General features: G+C 43.4%; 1 protein-coding gene across 10 annotated transcripts in view; it reads right to left on the reverse strand.

Moving 5' to 3' along the window:
- The window catches only part of GNB1 (G protein subunit beta 1), a 100,761-nt gene that overhangs the window by 32,712 nt on the left and 50,481 nt on the right, over positions 1 to 17,568 (reverse strand). For 3 of the 10 annotated variants that reach the window (XM_078330046.1, XM_035307373.3, XM_078330043.1), the window contains 2 exons: positions 17,207 to 17,255; positions 4,579 to 4,680 (listed from right to left, as the gene is read on the reverse strand). In XM_078330046.1, coding sequence (XP_078186172.1) covers positions 4,579 to 4,635 — 57 coding nt within the window. In that variant the 5' untranslated portion in view covers positions 4,636 to 4,680; positions 17,207 to 17,255. Of the gene's footprint in view, positions 1 to 2,929; positions 3,026 to 4,578; positions 4,681 to 10,599; positions 10,720 to 17,206; positions 17,256 to 17,568 lie in introns of those variants that run through there. The other 7 variants (XM_035307385.3, XM_035307382.3, XM_054236832.2 and 4 more) reach the window with 5 other exon arrangements.

Consider the following 17,568-nt stretch of genomic DNA (forward strand, 5'->3'; position numbering starts at 1 on the left):
TATGTAACTGAGTGCAGCACGCTGCAGAACAGAAACCTTCAACTTTCAAGACTGCAGGAAGAAGTCTGTTAATGGAAACAAGCTCTGTAACTGCTTAACAAAGAATAAAAGCTTCAAAGTTCAGATTAATTTCCAGTGTAATGGACTCCTGCAAAGATACTCCACCTAAATCAGAGATGAACATGTCCAAGCCATTAATCAGCTGATTTCTCATCCTTTTTGGATCTATGTCAAATGACCCAGCAAAACATATACTTTAGGCTTCATCCTAAATTAAAGCCTGGGCCCTGCTCAGCGTGGAGCCGACTGTCATGGACCAGGCATCCAGTACAGCTGCCTCTCACACGAATGGACCCTGGATCCCTTGCATTGGTGGCACGCCACTCCAGAACACACCTACACCTGCGTATCCTGTGGAGCTTTCTTACTCCATCAGCTACTCTGTGTATTTTAAGGCACACCATGTTTTAATCAGCATCTCTTTGAGAGCCTGTTTCCTCAATAATAACGAAAAGGAACATGCAAGATCCTTTAAGGGTCTTTTGGCTGAAAAATCTAAGAAAGAAAAAAACCCCTTTTAGAATCATCTACAATTTCTTGTTTGATTCACCAAGCTCTGCATTCTTTAACAAGTGTGTATTCCTTGGGCAATCAGGAAAAAATGTTCTACATTTTAAAAATAAACCTTCCTTTCCCATTTGGTGTAAAAGGACTTAAACAGCTTTTGCTGTCCCTGTCTCGTGCAGAGGAGCTAACACGACACAGTCCCTGTGACTTTGGAGATAGAGCAGCTGGGCGCCTCACCTAGTGAACATCCCACTACGGGACCACAAGCTGCAAGTGGCTGCTGCGCACAGGAAAGGGAGCCAGGAGACTTGGGACAAAAACAGTGTCAAGTATCTCAATTAAAATGTATTAATTACTGCCTACAGTCACCATGTTTTGTGGTAAAGTAAAAAATAAATAAATAAAATGTATTAATTACATATTGAATAATAATATTTTAGCTATATTGCCTTAGATAAAATTTGTTGGGCCAGGTGTGGTGGTTCACACCTATAAACCCAGCACTTTGGGAGGCTGAGGCAGGAAGATCACTTGAGCCCAGGAGTTTACGACCAGCCTGGGCAACATGCTGAACTGTGTCTCTACAAAACTGAAAAAAAATCAGCAGGTACGGCAATGCGTTCCTCTAGGCCTAGCTGTGATCGTACCACTGCTCTCCAGCTTGGGCAACTGAGCGAGACCTTGTCTCAAAACACGCAAACTAAAACTGAAAAAACCTTACTAGGATTAATTTTACCTGTTTCGTTCTTTTCATTCTTTTTAAAGAGAGGGGGTCTTCCTTCATTACACAGGCTGGTATCAAACTTTTGGGTTCAAGCAATTCTCCCATCTTGGTCTCCCCAAGTGCTGAAATTACAGGCAGGAGCCATGGTACCCCGCCCTATCTCTTTTTACAATTTTTATGTGGCAACAAGTGTATGTTCGGGAGTGTCATGTGCTATTCGTACCAGTCCAAAAGGGAGTCCCCTGTGCAAGAAGGCGCTGGGAAATTCACAACATGGCAGGGCTCAAACCTCCAGAGGAGGTGCAACAGCTCCTTTGGGCCTTAATTTTTTTAATTTGCGTGTCTTTTACCTTCTTGTACAAGCTCTTTTCATCTGCTATGAATAGATCCAGGTCCACTATTTGTGAGAAACGTATCTCACCAACAGAGAAACAAAACGTCTTAAATAGGCCAAATCACACTACTGTCTAAGACATTTTCAGGGTAACTTAGTAGAGGATATTTGATTTTCTCTCTGACTGTAAATCTCAGAGAATTCCATCATTTTTCCGCAAGTTCAGGAACAAGCTGCCTAAAATGATGCTGGTGTTTCTTTCTCCAACTCCTGGTGGGCTTTCTAAACACGTAATGGGCCATTTAAAAGGAAATAATTAGGCTTCATCCTTGCACTAAGTCAGAAAAACATACTGTTTTTATTTTATTTTGAGAAGGAGTCTCACTTTGTCACCTAGGCTGCAGTGCAGTGGTTGTGAACACAGCTCACTAAACAGCCTCGATCTCCTGAACTCAAGTGATCCTGCTGAGTAGCTGGGACTACAGGTGCGCACCACCAAGCCCAGCTTATAAACTGTTACTCAGACATGTATTAAATGTTGCCGGCTTCCTGTACAGTGACACACTGAAGGACAGCTAAAGCTTGACAGAGCAAACAAGAGTAAGCTCTTACATCAAATGGACAAAACCTAAAATCATAGTGAAGACTTGTTTTTTCCTGAGAAGTCTGCCTCTTTTTCTCTTCCTCTTCATATCAGCAGTTTCAGAATGGAAACATATACTGGTATTAAGTGTTTCTCTATAAAATATTTACTAGAAGTGCTAGTTCACAAAAGGAGAAGGAGCAGAACAAATTCTGTTTAGACCTACTGCTCCTCCTTTTTCAAAAAGTTTATGGGGATGGGAGCAGTGGCTCACACCTGTAATCTCAGCACTTTGGGAGGCCAAGGCGGGTGGATCACCTGAGGCTGGGAGTTCAAGAACAGCCTGGTCAACATGGTGAAACCCCATCTCTACTAAAAATAGAAAAATCAGCCAGGCATGGTAGCAGGAGCCTATAATCCCAACTACTCGGGAGGCTGGCGCAGGAGAATTGCTTGAACCCTGGAGGCAGAGGTTGCAGTGAGACAAGATCTCACCACTGCACTCAAGCCTAGGAGAGCGAGACTCTCTCTCTCTCAAAACAAAAGAAAACAAAAACAAAAAACAAAAAAGGCCGGGCACAGTGGCTCGTGCCTGTCATCCCAACACTTTGGGAGGCTGAGGCAGGCAATTATGAGGTCAGGAGATCGAGACTGTCCTGGCCATGGTGAAACCCTGTCTCTACTAAAATACAAAAAATTAGCCAGGTGTAGTGGCACGCACCTGAGTCCCAGCTACGCAGGAGGCTGAGGCAGGGAAATTGCTTGAATCTGGGAGACGGAGGTTGCAGTGAGCCAAGATCATGCCACTGCACTATACAGCCTGGTGAAAGAGCAAGACTCCGTATCAAAAAAAAAAGTTTATGAACTGTGCAGTCTAACTTGTGTATCAGACACAGACTGGAATGTTTTAGAATTCTGTGACAGATATTCTTTCTACAATGCAGTTTATTTACACACGATTGTTTTCATTTTTCAGGGTCTCACTCTGACGCCCAGTTGCACAATCTCGACACACTGGAACCTCCACCTCCTGGGTTCAAGTGATCCTCTGACCTCAACCTCCTGAGTAGCTGGGACTACAGGCACACACAACAATATCCAGCTAATTTTTACATTTTTTGTAGAAATGGGGTTTCACTACGTTGGCCTGGCTGGTGTTGAACTCCTGACCTCAAGTAATCTGCCCGTCTTGGCCTCCCAAACTGCTAGGATTCCAGGAGGGAGCCCAGTGCAACTGGCCTCTATCTTGGATTTTGATATATCTGCTCCATCTAGCAGTCTATCAAAAGTTGCAGATTCCAATCATCACCACTAGATCCCCTTTCAAAATTAGGAAAAAATACATCAGGTACACCTGAAATACTTTTTTACTTTTAAGGCGGAGTCCTGCTCTGTTACCAGGCTGGAGTGCAGTGATGTGATCTCGGCTCACTGCAATGTGCGCCTCCCAAGTTGAAGTGATTCTCCTGCCTCAGCCTCCCGAGTAGTTGGGACTACAGGCATGCACCACCATACCCGGCTGATTTTTGTATTTTTAGTAGAGACGGGGTGTCACCATGTTGGCCAGGATGGTCTCGATCTCTTGACCTTGTGATCTACCCGCCTCGGCCTCCCAAAGTGCGGGGATTATAGGTGTGAGCCACCGCACCCAATCCTAAAATACATTTTTTTTTTTTTTTTTTTTTTTGAGACAGAGTTTACATGTTGTTACCCAGGCTGGAGTGCAATGGTGGGATCTCGGCTCACCACAACCTCTGCCTTCTGGGTTCAAGCAATTCTACCTCAGCCACCCGAGTAGCTGGGACTACAGGCGCGCACCACCATGCCCAGCTAATTTTTATATTTTTAGTAGAGTCGGGGTTTCACCTTGTTGACCAGGATGGTCTCCATCTCTTGACCTTGTGATCCACCAGCCTTGGCCTCCCAAAGTGCTGGGATTATAGGCGTGAGCCACCGCGCCCGGCCTGAAATACTTTTTTATTGTTAATACTCTTATTTTTAAGCAAGTTTTTTGCTGTCAACTTAATAGTCCCAATATTCAGGGAGGGAGGCAGATATCACAGTCTAATAATTGGCCCAGAGTATCATAAGCAAACTTTCAAGGTTATGATAAAGAGTGCAAGACACTTATAAATTCTATGGACACACCAGGTGTATATTCAAATAACAAATTATATACAGTAAACAAAATTCCAAAAACAATGTACTAGGCCAAGTATCTAGAACTATATTTAGTACATCCTAGGCCAACTAAGATTCAATTTCAGTATTAAACACAGAAGTCATTCCATAACCCATTTTTCCTGAAACAAATAACATCTGACCTGAAATTCAAATGATTAATAAAACCAAGCGCACACAACTACGTACTCGGATCTGGTTCTTAAGCTGCTCGGCCTCCTGCCGTAACTGGTCAAGCTCACTCATCTTCTGAGTTTAGTGCTCTTCAATGCCACTTCAGAGATGTAAGATCTGAAACAGAAAGACAAGCACAACAATCAACAACTGTGGAATAATGTGATGAAGCAGGTGAGAACAGTAAATTCAAAATCTGAGAACTATGGTCTCTTATAAATCAGAGAACTTTTCTTCAGCATTCATCAGAATTTATAAAATGTCTATGTAGGGCCAGGTAAATAAAAGATAATTATGATTATTTACTTGCTTTACATAATATTACAATGTCTAAAATACTACTCAACATATGGTGATGGGTTATAAAAAGAAAAATCTGTTACGAAGCACTTTTCATGAAAGAATCTGGGTCTCCCTACAAATCCAAAAACATAAGACTGACATTTAGGCCAGGCATGGTGGCTCACACCTGTAATTCCAGCACTTTGGGAGGCCAAGGCGGGCGGATCACTTGAGGTCAGGAGTTGAGACCAGCCTGGCCAACATGGTGAAACCCTGTCTCTATTAAAAATACAAAAATTAGCTAGCTGAGTGTGGTGGCAGGCACCTGTAATCCCAGCTACTCGGGAGGCTGAGGTAGCAGAACTGTTTGAACCCAAGAGGTGGAGGTTGCAGTGAGCTGAGATGGGGCCACTGCATTCCAGCCTGGGTGACAGAGCAAGACTCCATCTCTTTTAAAAAAAAAAAAAAAAAAAAAAAGGACCCCAACCTGAAATTTAGGATAGCTATCACAAGAAGACCTAGGGGAAGCTACTTCAGGGAATAAGGGTCAGTGGCAACCTGGCAACCAGAATCTCAAAGCCATCTCAGTAACCATGAACCACTACTGGTGAAAAGCTGTCAGGATGCTCACACAGCAACCCTAAGAGCACACAGGGTGGTGTCGAGCAGTTTTTCTGGCTCAGGGACAACCCACTCTCCCTCCCAAGTGAGCCCTGGGATCCCGGCAGGCTCAGAAACAACACCTTGATCCTTACATGCACAGGCTCAATTAGGGTCAGCACAACCCACCCTGCACACTTACCCTAGCCACATTAGACAATATTCCTGAAATACAAGTAAAACCTAAATCACCTTGTTAAACAAAAGACTTATTTTCCCAAGAGAATGTCATAAATGGAGGCTAGATTTCTGACCAAGATCGTGACCGTTAAGTATAACTGAAATATAAAAAAGCTGAGGATACAGTTGCTGACGTCTTTAATCACTCAAGAATACAGTCAGCTTCAATATGCAAGCACGGCTTAGGCAAGGACTTCAATTTCCTACATAAACTACAGAGGATCAATTTTACCATTATAACTTTTGTATAAAAGTCAAAGGGTAAATATAATATACATCAAAATCTAATCCATAGTTTTCTTGAGATTAAAACCCGTCTGTGGGAAATTACCTCATGACCCAAGAAGCTCAGTTGTCATAATTTCTAGCCTAAACCTTCCTAGTCTGTATAAAGAAATTCAAATGATCTACAGTATAGATTGACGTAAACGGTCCACAGAACAAGAAAGGCCTGCAAGGCACAGATCATGACCTGACTGCTCAGACCCAGCGACCTGCTGCCACTGCTCTCTGGGAAGTGGGGTGCACGGCAACACTGTCAGAAACATTTCTGACCAAGTAGTGGTGGCTAAAAGCATTATCTGAAAGGGACGTTTTAATCACAAGGAAAGCCTCCTGTACACAGGGAGCATCACTGCAATTAGGTATGGACAAGGCCACACCTCAAAGGCAGTGTACTCTTAAGGGGTAAGACTGGTTAGTCCTTTCTCTGGTTTCCACATGTAAATTCTAAGGTCTGCAGTTTATGAATGTTAATCTGTGAAACCGTAAGAGTGCCAGTACAACAGGAAGTATGACTCAAATGGAAGCTGCTTCGATGCCTTCTGTCTTGCATTCTTTCTGCATGCCCTGACACTACTCATTTGTATTTCAAACGTGATCAAATTATGTACACAATTCTGCAGAGCTGGGGATAGTTTTATTTCACTAGCACCCCCCACACCTAAGAGAACTGTTCTTAGTCTGTAAAGCTACTTTAATCCTTCCAAAATCAACATGAAGAAAACAAGTTAATGTTATGAGATACCCTGAATTAAATTGTTTTAGTTAACAAACACAGTTTCTGATCCTATCTTAAACACTAAAAACTTAAGCTAGTTTTAGGCGACTAAAATCAACAAATTCCTGGATTCTGGGTGAAGAGAAAATGTGTTCTGAGATGCCTCAAACGTGATGCTCCGGCCAGGCATGGTGGCGCACACCTATAACCCCAGCACTGTGGGAGGCTGAGGAGGGCAGATCACCTGAGGTCAAGAGTTTGAGACCAGCATGGCTAAACCCCGTCTCTACTAAAAATACAGGAATTAGCTAGGTGTGGTGGTGCATGCCTGTAATCCCAGCTACTCAGGAGGCTGAGGCAGAAGAATCGATGGAACCCAGGAGGTGGAGGTTGCAGTGAGCCGAGATAGCACCATTGCACTTCAGCCTGGGCAACAACAGCGAAACTGTCTCAAAACATACAAACAAACAAAAAAGATGCTTGTGGCTGGAAGGCAGTGGGTGTGGGTATAAAGGTACAAATTCCATTATTAAGTGTGACAACTTCTGAAATCTTCAATACTGCTTTCAATTAGAGATTCTTTTCACATATTACACAAGAACATGTACACAACAATAACCCAGCTGTACTGCTTGAGACTAGAGAAACAAATATACCAAAAATCTAAGCATCTTTAAAATGAGCCCAATGTAACTTAGTGACGTCACAAAATTTCAGAAGCAGTAACGCCAAAACTTGCTAACTTTAATCTTTAACCATATGCAAAGAGAACAAAACCAGATAGACTTCTTTTTCATTAGTTAGTAGCAGAAATTATGGTAGCTGTCTACTGTGCCGACATTTGGGTCTCAATGAAGAGACTCAAAACCTGTGTTTGTCAATTTCTTTAAAAAAGGGTATTCCTGGCCGGGCGTGGTGGACTGTAATCCCAACACTTTAGGAGGTCAAGTCAGGAGGATTGCTTGAAAACCAGGAGTTTGGCCTGGGCAATATGGCAAAATGCCATGTACACACACACACACACACTCACTCACTCACTCACTCTCTCTCTTCCCCCCCCCGCCCCACCCCATTTTTATTAGCAGTAACAATAAATTTCCTGGTAAGACCCTCTTTGATCCATACATAGAAGTGATAAGAAAAATCTACTGTCAGGCATTTCAGTCTTTTTAAAATTGCATTCCCTAGTCTCCAGGTTAAAGATGTATTTTTTTCTTTTCCTTTTTTTTTTGAGATGGAGTTTTGCTGTTGTCCCCTAGGCTGGAGTGCAATGGCGGGATCTCTGCTCACTGCAATCTCTTCTGCCTCCCAGGTTCAAGGGATTCTCCTGCCTCAGCCTCCCAAGCAGCTGGCATTACAGGTGTGCGCCACCACACCCAGCTAATATTTTGTATTTTTAGTAGAGATGGGGTTCATTCATGCTGGCCGGGCTAATCTCAAATTCCTGACCTCAGGTGATCCACCTGCCTCGGCCTCAAAAGTGCTGGGAATGACAGGTGTGAGCCACCGCACCCGGCCCACCATCTTTTTTTCTAGATACATTAGATGTTAATGGTGTTGTTTCTGGACACACAGAAACAGGTGGGCAGCTGTTATTCTTCTCATTATCTTTCAAATATAGTTTGCTTACTAACTCCCCTACACACCAACACACACACAAAAAGTTAACACAGGCTAATCTGAGATCCTAGAACCAAGAAAGATAAAAAATATTTTCTTTATACTTTTCAGTTTAAAAAAAAAAAATAAGTTAATGTTACCTTTTTAAAAAATTTTCTGAGATAGCGTCTCATACTCTTGCCCAGGCTAGAGTGAATGGCACGATTATAGCTCACTGCAGCTCAAGCCATCCTTCCAGCATAGCTGCCAGAGTAGCCAGGACTACAGGCAGATACTACGCCACTATACCCAGCTATTTCTGAAACTTTTGGTAGAGATGAGGCCTTGTGCTATGTTGGCCAGGCTGGTCTCAAACTCTTGGCTTCAAGAGATCCACCAGCCTAGACCTCCCAAAGCGCTAGGCTCTAATCTAATGTGTGAGCCACCATATCCAGCCTAAAGTTAACTTTTTTTTTTTTTTGAGACAGAGTTTTGCTCTGTCACCCAGGCTGGAGTGCAGTGGCACGATCTCAGTTCACTGCAACCTCAGCCTCCCAGGTTCAAGGGATTCTCCTGCCTCAGCCTCCCAAGCAGCCGGAATTATAAGGGCATGCGCCACCACACCCAGCTAACTTTTGTATTTTTAGTAGAGAAAGGGTTTCACCATATTGGCCAGGCTGGTCTCGAACTCCTGACCTTGTGACCCGCCTGTCTTGGCCTCCCAAAGTGCTAGGATTACAGGTGTGAGCCACCACACCCAACAAAGTTAACTTTTTAAAGTTGTTTGATGCGGCTGAGTGCAATGGCTCATACCTGTAATCCTAGCACTTTGAGAGGCAGAGAAAGGCAGATCACCTGAGGTCAGCAGTCAAAGACCAGCCTGGGCAACATGGTGAAACCCCATCTCTACTAAGAAAATACAAAGTTTAGCCAGGTGTGGTAGAGCGTGCACCTATAATCCTAGCTACTCAGGAGGGTGAGGCAGGAGAATGGCTTGAACCCAGGAGGCAGAGGCTTCAGTGAGAGGAGATGGTTGCATTGCATTGCACCCTGAGTGACAGAGTGAGACTCCATCTCAAAAAAAAAAGTGACTTGATGGAATTAGCTGAGTATGGCGGAACATGCCTATAGACCTACCTACTCGGGAGGCCGAGGTGGGAGGATCGCTTGAGCCCAGGAGTTCAAGGCTGCAGTGAGCTATGATAGCACCACTATACTCCAATCTGGGCAACAGAGCAAGATCCTGTCTCTAAATAGTTACTGAAAAACCGTAACATATAACTAAGAACAATGATGGAAACAGAAATAACTTGGGGAAATGCTTACTATATGCTAAATGAAAAACAGTAAGAATTTGCATATACTAATTCTATTTATTTTATTTGAGACTGAGTCTAGCTCTAATGACCAGGCTGGAGTACAGTGGTGCAATCGCAGCTCACTGCAACCTCTGCCTCCTGGGTTCAAGTGATTCTCCTGCCTCAACTTCCCAAGTACCTGGGTTTACAGGCACCACTACCACGTGCAGCTAATTTTTGTTATTTTATTTATTTATTTTTGTTAAAGATGGGGTTTCACCATGATGGCCAGGCTGGTTTTGAACTCCTGACCTCAAGTGATCCACCCACCTCGGCCTCCCAAACTGCTAGGATTACAGGCATAAGCCACCATGTCCGACCCAATTTTTGTTATTTTTATAGAGACAGGTTTTCGCCATGTTGGCCAGGCTGGTCTTGAACTCCTGATCTCAAGTGCTCTGCCTGCCTCGGCCTCCCAACGTTTTGGGATTACAGGTGTGAACCACTGCACCTGGCCACATGTAATTTTAGCTGCTTTATTACAATTAAAATAGGTCTGGGCATGGTGGTTCATGCCTATAGTTCCAGCACTTTGGGAGGCTGAGGCTGGCAGATAGCTTGAGCCCAGAAGTTTAAGACCAGAATGGGCAACAACATGGCAAAAACCCAGTCTCTATTAAAAATGCAAAATATTAGCTGGCATAGTGGTACCCGCCTGTAGTCCCAGCTCCTTGGGAGGCTGAGGTGAGAGAATCCACCTAAGCCTGGAAAATCAAGACCCTGTCTTAAAAGAAAAAAGGGGAAAAAAAAGGAAAATATATTTCCTTTAATTTTTTTTTTCTTTTTGACAATCAAGATTTTCCATCCAGTAACAAAAAATATATTTACTTTAAAGAAAGATAGTTTAAAAGCCTATTAGCATTTTTATTATATGGTTTTCTACTCTACTTCCAAATACTGATGCAGCTTCCTTTGGAAAATTAAAAAATAAATGTAAATTTTGAAAGTCTTACTTACATGTACTCAATCACCTTTGCTTTTCTCTTCACTATCCTTAGTCCCCCCAAACCTTCCAGAACACGCACCATCAGGTTTACCTGGCCTGGGTCCCTCTCCTCCAGTGCCAATGTCACGGCTAAGCTCTGGCTGTGCTGACTGCGGGAACTTGCCCGTCTAATCCACTAAGACAGGGTCTGCTGAGGTCTCATGTCTATTCTTCCTGATGACCCACATCTGCCATTCGCTTTTATTTAGAATTTCTGTTTTTGAAATACTTTTCAGACAGAGATTTAAATAACTTAAAACCAAGCAGGTGAAGGGATCTGCCCCTACTTTAGAACCAACATCTTTGTGAGTCAAGTGTTAACATAATTTTTAAAGTCAGAATACTTCATATTTGCAATGTGACATGCTCCATGTTACACCTCTGCCCTTCACAGCAATGCAGCAGCCCAGGCCTCTCATCCACACCCTGAGAGTCTAAGGGAACACTTCAGAGGTGCCCTCAGGACCCCACAGTTATTACGCAGTCACTAACAACAACATTCAGGCTGCAAGTTTGCCAATAACGAAATCCGGTACAGGTACTGAAAAGTAAGTTCCAGCTCTGGTTCTGCAACACAGAAATGATGCTTTCACTACATCGTTTTCACTTTGGGCTGGTTAATGCAAAATGGGAATGGTGTTACCTACATGACAGGGAAAAAATGAAAATTAAAGTCAGACAAGCAATCTGAAAGTGCTCTGTCAGCCTTACAGCGATTCAATTACAATGTGTACCTTTGACTAGAACCACCTCAAAAACACAAGGCACCATGGTCACCAAAGCACACACATGGGGTCCCACCACCAAGCAGCCACAGGGCAGTCCTGAGTCACCTGGTCACCAGCTAGCCAGCACACCTTTGAGCCTACTGTGCAGCACTTCGTGGATGGGTGGCGCATCTCTGAAACTTCTTAAGTCCAAGCCGGCTCCACTGAGGCCCCGGTGTCTTACACAGGGGCAGAAATTTGCTAACTTCATCAGCCACACAAGGATCACAGCTCACCCCCAAGACGAAGCAGCATTTTGAGAGAGAGGAGTCTGCATGAGGAATTTAAACCCGTTTCACCCACTTTTCCATTTTCCTTTCATTCCCAAGTCCAGGTCAATCCCCAAATAAGACTGTTCGAATTCAAAGGGCAACAGAAAGTCCTCAGGCCCTGCTTCCTTTATGCACCGCTCCTATAAGGGGAGCAGGGCACCCGTGCGACTGAAAAGGGTAAGACCACTAACACCACTGCAGAATGACGCACAGGCAGACCCTCCCTCCAAAATGACAGGCAGGTAGAGCCTCCACACGTGCTGAGCAGCATGAACCAGGCTGGATTCTAGTTTGAGAGAGACAGAAAACAAACAGGTAAATGATATAGAGTCACAGAGGCTGGGGGCGTACACATGTACTGAATGGGTGAAGTGTGCCAGAGAGGGGGAGGATGCTGCTTTGCATGGCTGTTGGACATGACCTTGCTAGGGGGCCAAAAACATCTGAGCGTAAAAATAACACAACTGGGCCGGGCGCGGTGGCTCACGCCTGTAATCCCAGCACTTTGGGAGGCCGAGGCGGGTGGATCACGAGGTCAAGAGATCGAGACCATCCTGGTCAACATGGTGAAACCCTGTCTCTACTAAAAATACAAAAAAAAAATTAGCTGGGCACGGTGGCGCGTGCCTGTAATCCCAGCTACTCAGGAGGCTGAGGCAGGAGAATTGCCTGAACCCAGGAGGCGGAGGTTGCGGTTGAGCCGAGATTGCACCATTGCACTCCAGCCTGGGTAACAAGAGTGAAACTCCATCTCAAAAAAAAAAAATAACACGACTGTCCGTGTTTGAGATGCTATTTTTTGCAATGGTAACAATGATTAAAATCACCCCTTTAGGACTTTGCCTGTGCCTATAATCTTAACAAATCTTACTAAAAAAAAAAATCCTACCAAAAAAGTGAATCTGACCAAAGCTCTACAACTAGAAGACACATGTTCAATGCCCTGCCCCACTGGAGGCAGTGGCAGTACACACAGCCTGGGAAACACTCCAGGACAGACGACCAGGCAGTTCAGTTAGTCTGTCTAATGAATAAACTTCAAGGGAAAAAACAGTAAGCAATCAATGGAGGGGGGATTTCTGGACTAAGTGACTCCCTAGGATCATTTCCTTTGTGTCCCCGTCACAAGTCAGCTCACTCACCCACCAGACCTGGCAACTGGGGGAATAGCAGGAATTACATTGTGTGGTCACAAAGCCCTCCGAAGTGATTCTCCAAGGAGTGGGTCTAATAGCCAGGGATGAGCCAGTGAAACAGAGCTGCTAAGAGCTTACCTCCGACCCCTGGAACTCTGAAATCACAGCAAATGCTCCTGACTCTCCCAAAGCCTTATTACATCTCGTGCATCAAAAAAAGTTCTGGTCTCCCATTTTCCTTTCCCTTTTCTAACCTTGTTAGCCTAGGGCCTCTTTTTGCTTTTAGGGTGGAGCACAAAATCTAGCACATACTAGGTCAATTGAAAATCATTCAATAGATACACATCTTAAAACATGTTGAGGCCAAACAGGAAGTCCTACTTCCATCATTTCAAAGCCAAACTTTATGCATAACTTTAATTGTAAGACATACGATAGAGTTTTATGAATTGAATGGCATCCATCCAGAAGGCAGATCTACCGGTGAAAGGTGGTGGGAAATTGAAAACAATGCAGCACACACAACAGAGGCTAAACTCCAAGCACCTTTTGCAAGGGGCCTGGAAATCCTCAGGTTTGGGGAAAGACTCTGCTGTGTGCCATGCCATTTGCACTCCATTATATAAAAATAATTTTTGTTTTTACATTTACTACTGCCAAGTACAATGAATACTATTTGCTCTCCCCAACAGCAAAGCAGGGGTAAGGATTAGAATTCTGTTACTAGAAAAACTTCTTCAGTGTTTTTATTGCCATTAGCATGTCCAGCCCACTTAAGCAGGACCAGTGACGTCTGACAGCCCTGATGGCTGGAGACGGTATGATGCTTTGTGGTGGGAAAGCTAGAAGCCCCAGGTTCTAACCCAGACTCTATCTCTTATCACCAGGTGGCCTCCAGTAGGTTTCCTAACTTCTGCCTAAATTTTTTTGTCTGAAAGTGGGGACAGTAATAGTCCCCACAGCTCATGCTATGACAATTCCAATAGAATCCAGGCAAGTCCCTTAGAACCATGACCAACACAGTAAATGCTTACTAAATATGACTTGCTATGAAAGCGGGTATAACATTGTTGTCCTGAAAAAATTTAAATAATGGCCAGAAAACTACCTCTTGCCTCATCTGCCACACTTTCTATCCAGTCAGTGAAGTAGGCCCTTTTGCAGAGATCAAAAATATGGGTAGCAGTAGCAACCAGTACAATAGAGGAGTTAATCAGACAGATGTGATACTTTGAAATCCGTGCATCTTGTTGCATGTGCAAGTCTTTTTTTTTTTTTTCAGACGGAGTTTCACTGTTGTTACCCAGACTGGAGTGCAATGGTGTGATCTCGGCTCACCACAACCTCCACCTCGTGGGTTCAGCCAATTCTGCCTCAGCCTCCTGAGTAGCTGGGACTACAGGCATGCACCACCATGTCCAGCTAATTTTTGAATTTTTTAGTAGATACGGGGTTTCACCTTGTTGACCAGGATGGTCTCAATCTCTTGACCTTGTGATCCACCCGCCTCGGCCTCCCAAAGTGCTGGGATTATAGGCGTGAGCCACCGCGCCTGGCCTCATGTGCAAGTCTTTATGAGAACATCTGCTTTCATTTCTCTTGGGCGGACTTCTAGGAGTAGAATAAATGGCTGGATCATACTACAGATGTGTGTTGAACATTTCAAGAAAATGCCAGGCCAGGTGCAGTGGTACATGACTATAATCTGAGCACTATGGGAAGCTAAGGCAGGAGGATCACTTGGGCCCAGGAATTAAAGCCCAGCCTGGGCAATGTAGTAAAACCCCATCACTACAGAAACAAACAAACAAACAAACAAACAAATTAGGCATGGTGGTACATGCCTGTAGTCCCAACTACTTAGGAGGCTGAGGCCAGAGGATCACTTGAGCCCAGGAGGTCAAGGACACAGTGAGCTATGATCATCACACCACTGTACTCCAGCCTAAGTGACAGAATGAGACCCTATTTAAAAAAAAAAAAAAACTGTTTTAAAAATGATTATGCGGGGTCACATTCCCAACATCCTATCAGCAATGTGGAGAGTCCCAGCTCCTCATACCTCCACAACGTTGGGTATCACAGCCATTCAAATATGGGCTTTGGCTGTGGTTCTGCATTTCCCAGATGGCTAATTATGTTGACCAATTTTTCTGGTATTTCATTGCTGTCTATACATTCTCTGGTAAAGTGTCTGTTCAAGTCACTTGCTTCTTTTTTATTGGATTACCTGTTTTCTTAATGTTGTTTTTCAGGGTTTTTCTTTTTTTTGAGACAGGGTCTTGCTCTGCTGTCCAGGCTGGAGTACAGTGGTGTGATCATGACTCATTGCAGCCTCAACCACCGAGGCTCAAGTGATCCTCCCACCTCAGCCTCCCAAGTAGCTGGTACTACAGACACGCACCACCATGCCTGATATTTTTTTTTTGAGATAGAGTCTCACTCTGTCAACCCAGGCTGCAGTGCAGTGGCGTAATCTCACTCCAACCTCCAATTCCAGGGTTCAAGCAATTCTCGTGCCTCAGCCTCCTTAGTGGCTAGGCATCAGCCACTAAACCTGGCTAATTTTTGTATTTTTAGCAGAGATGGAGTTTTGTCTTGTTGACCAGGTTGGTCTTCAAATCCCAATCTCAGGTGATCCACCTGCCTCAGCCTCCCAAAGTGCTGAGATTATGGCATAAGCCACCACACCTGGTCGCTATTTTTTTTTTTTTTTTTTCAAGAGACAGGGTCTCACTTTATTGCCCAGGATAGTACTGAATGCCTAGCTTCAAGCAATCCTCTTCCCAAAGTGCCTAGATTACAGGTATGAGCCATGGTACCCAGCCAAAATTGAGTTTTGAGAGTCCTTTACATATTCTGAATAAAAGTCAGCTAAAAGACATTTGCTAATATTTTCTACCAGTCTATGGTTTGTCTTTCATTCTCTGTGTTTTCCAGGAAACACAGTTTTAAATTTTGATAAAGTCCAATTTATAAATGTTTTCTTCTATGGATTGTATCTTTGATGTCATATCTAAAAAAGGTTTGCTTAATTCAAAATCTCGACAGTTTTTCTAAGTTTAGGTTTTATATTTAGGTATATGATCCATTTTGAGTTTTTTTTTTCTTAAGACAGAGTTTCATTCTGTCATCAGGCTGGAGTGCAGTGGCATGATCTCTGCTCACCACAACCTCCACCTCCCAGGTTCAAGTGACTCCCCTGCCTCAGCCTCCCAAGTAGCTCGGACTACAAGCACCTGCCACCACACCAGGCTTATTTTTTTGTATTTTAGTGGAGACAGGATTTTACCGTGTTGGCCAGGATGGTCTTCATCTCCTGACCATAGGTGATCCACTCACCTCAGCCTCCCAACTGCTGGGATTATAGGCGTGAGCCACCACACCTGGCCTGAGTTACATGGTGTCAAGTTTTCCTTTTGCTTAGGAATATCCAATTGTGGCCTGGAACGGTGGCTAACGCCTATAATCCCAGCACTTTTGGAGGCTGGGGTGGGTGGATCACCTGAGGTCAGAAATTTGAGACCAGCCTCACCAACACAGAGAAACCTCGTCTCTATTAAAAATACAAAAATTAGCCAGGTGTGGTGGTGGGTACCTGAAATCCCCACTATTCAGGAGGCTGAAATAGAATTGCTTGAATCCAGGAAGAGGAAGTTGCAGTGAGCCGAGATCGCGCCACTGCACTCCAACCTGAACAACAGAGCAAAACTCCATCTCAAATAAATAAATAAATCCTATTGTTCTGGACCCTAATTGTTACTCGATTTAATTTTGCTTTTTAATTTAAAATTGTTTCGAACTTCAAAGAGTTGCAAGAATAATACAAAAAAAACTGTGTACCTTCACCCAGACTCACTAACTACAAACATGGCTTCATTGCTCCCACTTTATACAAACAAAAAAGATTTTTTTTCTGAATAATGTTCCCCTTACTTTTTTTCTGTATTGTATACTGTTATTTCAACTAAGAGCTGATTTGAAAAAAGGGCTCTCCTGTTTTCTAATGAGAAAAGCTGGAGAAGTACTGCCCTAGTTCAGAAGGTAAATCCTCATCACTGGGACCCGAAGCCTTCTTGCTCAACAATAAATGGAAGCTTTTTTTGAGGATCAATTTGTTTTGAAAACCAACTTTGGCTTAAAAGAGATAGAAAAAACTAGGGTATTGGCCAGAATGATGTCTATAGCCTCAGCTACTCAAAAAGCTGAAGTGAGAGAACCCCTTCTGTGGAGACAGCCCAAATAACCACTGCGCATAACCCCAGGAGTCAGAATTCAGCCTGTGTAACATGGCAAAACCCTGTCTCTTTAAAAAGAAACAAACAAACAAACCCACCAGGGTATTTAAAAAACAAACTCTGAAGAAATTTATAAAGCTGGTAAGAATCAAAATATCAAAATTACCTTAATTCAGAAGAGCTTCTGGTCTGGTCTCCAAAACATGTAAACTTGTCTGAAACAAACAGAAAAGGCTATATTTGTATTGCACTCAAGTTGTGACTGAAATATCCCATTTTGCTAGTAGTTGCATTTTATGCAAAAAAAAATGTAACAACTACTAGCAACACATAAATCTACCCCTTCTCTATTACTATTTCTCCCCTAAAATTGCTTTATTTAGTACTACTGTCATATTTTGTTTCTCGGTGTGGAAACAAAATAAGAAATCTGATTTCAATTTCTTTTATTTTATTATTATTATTTTTTGAAACAGGGATGAGGGGGTGAGGGAAGGGACTAATTTCAATTTGTTTAAGAATCCTTAG

The sequence above is a fragment of the Callithrix jacchus genome, chromosome 7, assembly GCF_049354715.1.
Source record: "Callithrix jacchus isolate 240 chromosome 7, calJac240_pri, whole genome shotgun sequence".
In the NCBI taxonomy this organism is placed as follows: domain Eukaryota; kingdom Metazoa; phylum Chordata; class Mammalia; order Primates; family Cebidae; genus Callithrix; species Callithrix jacchus.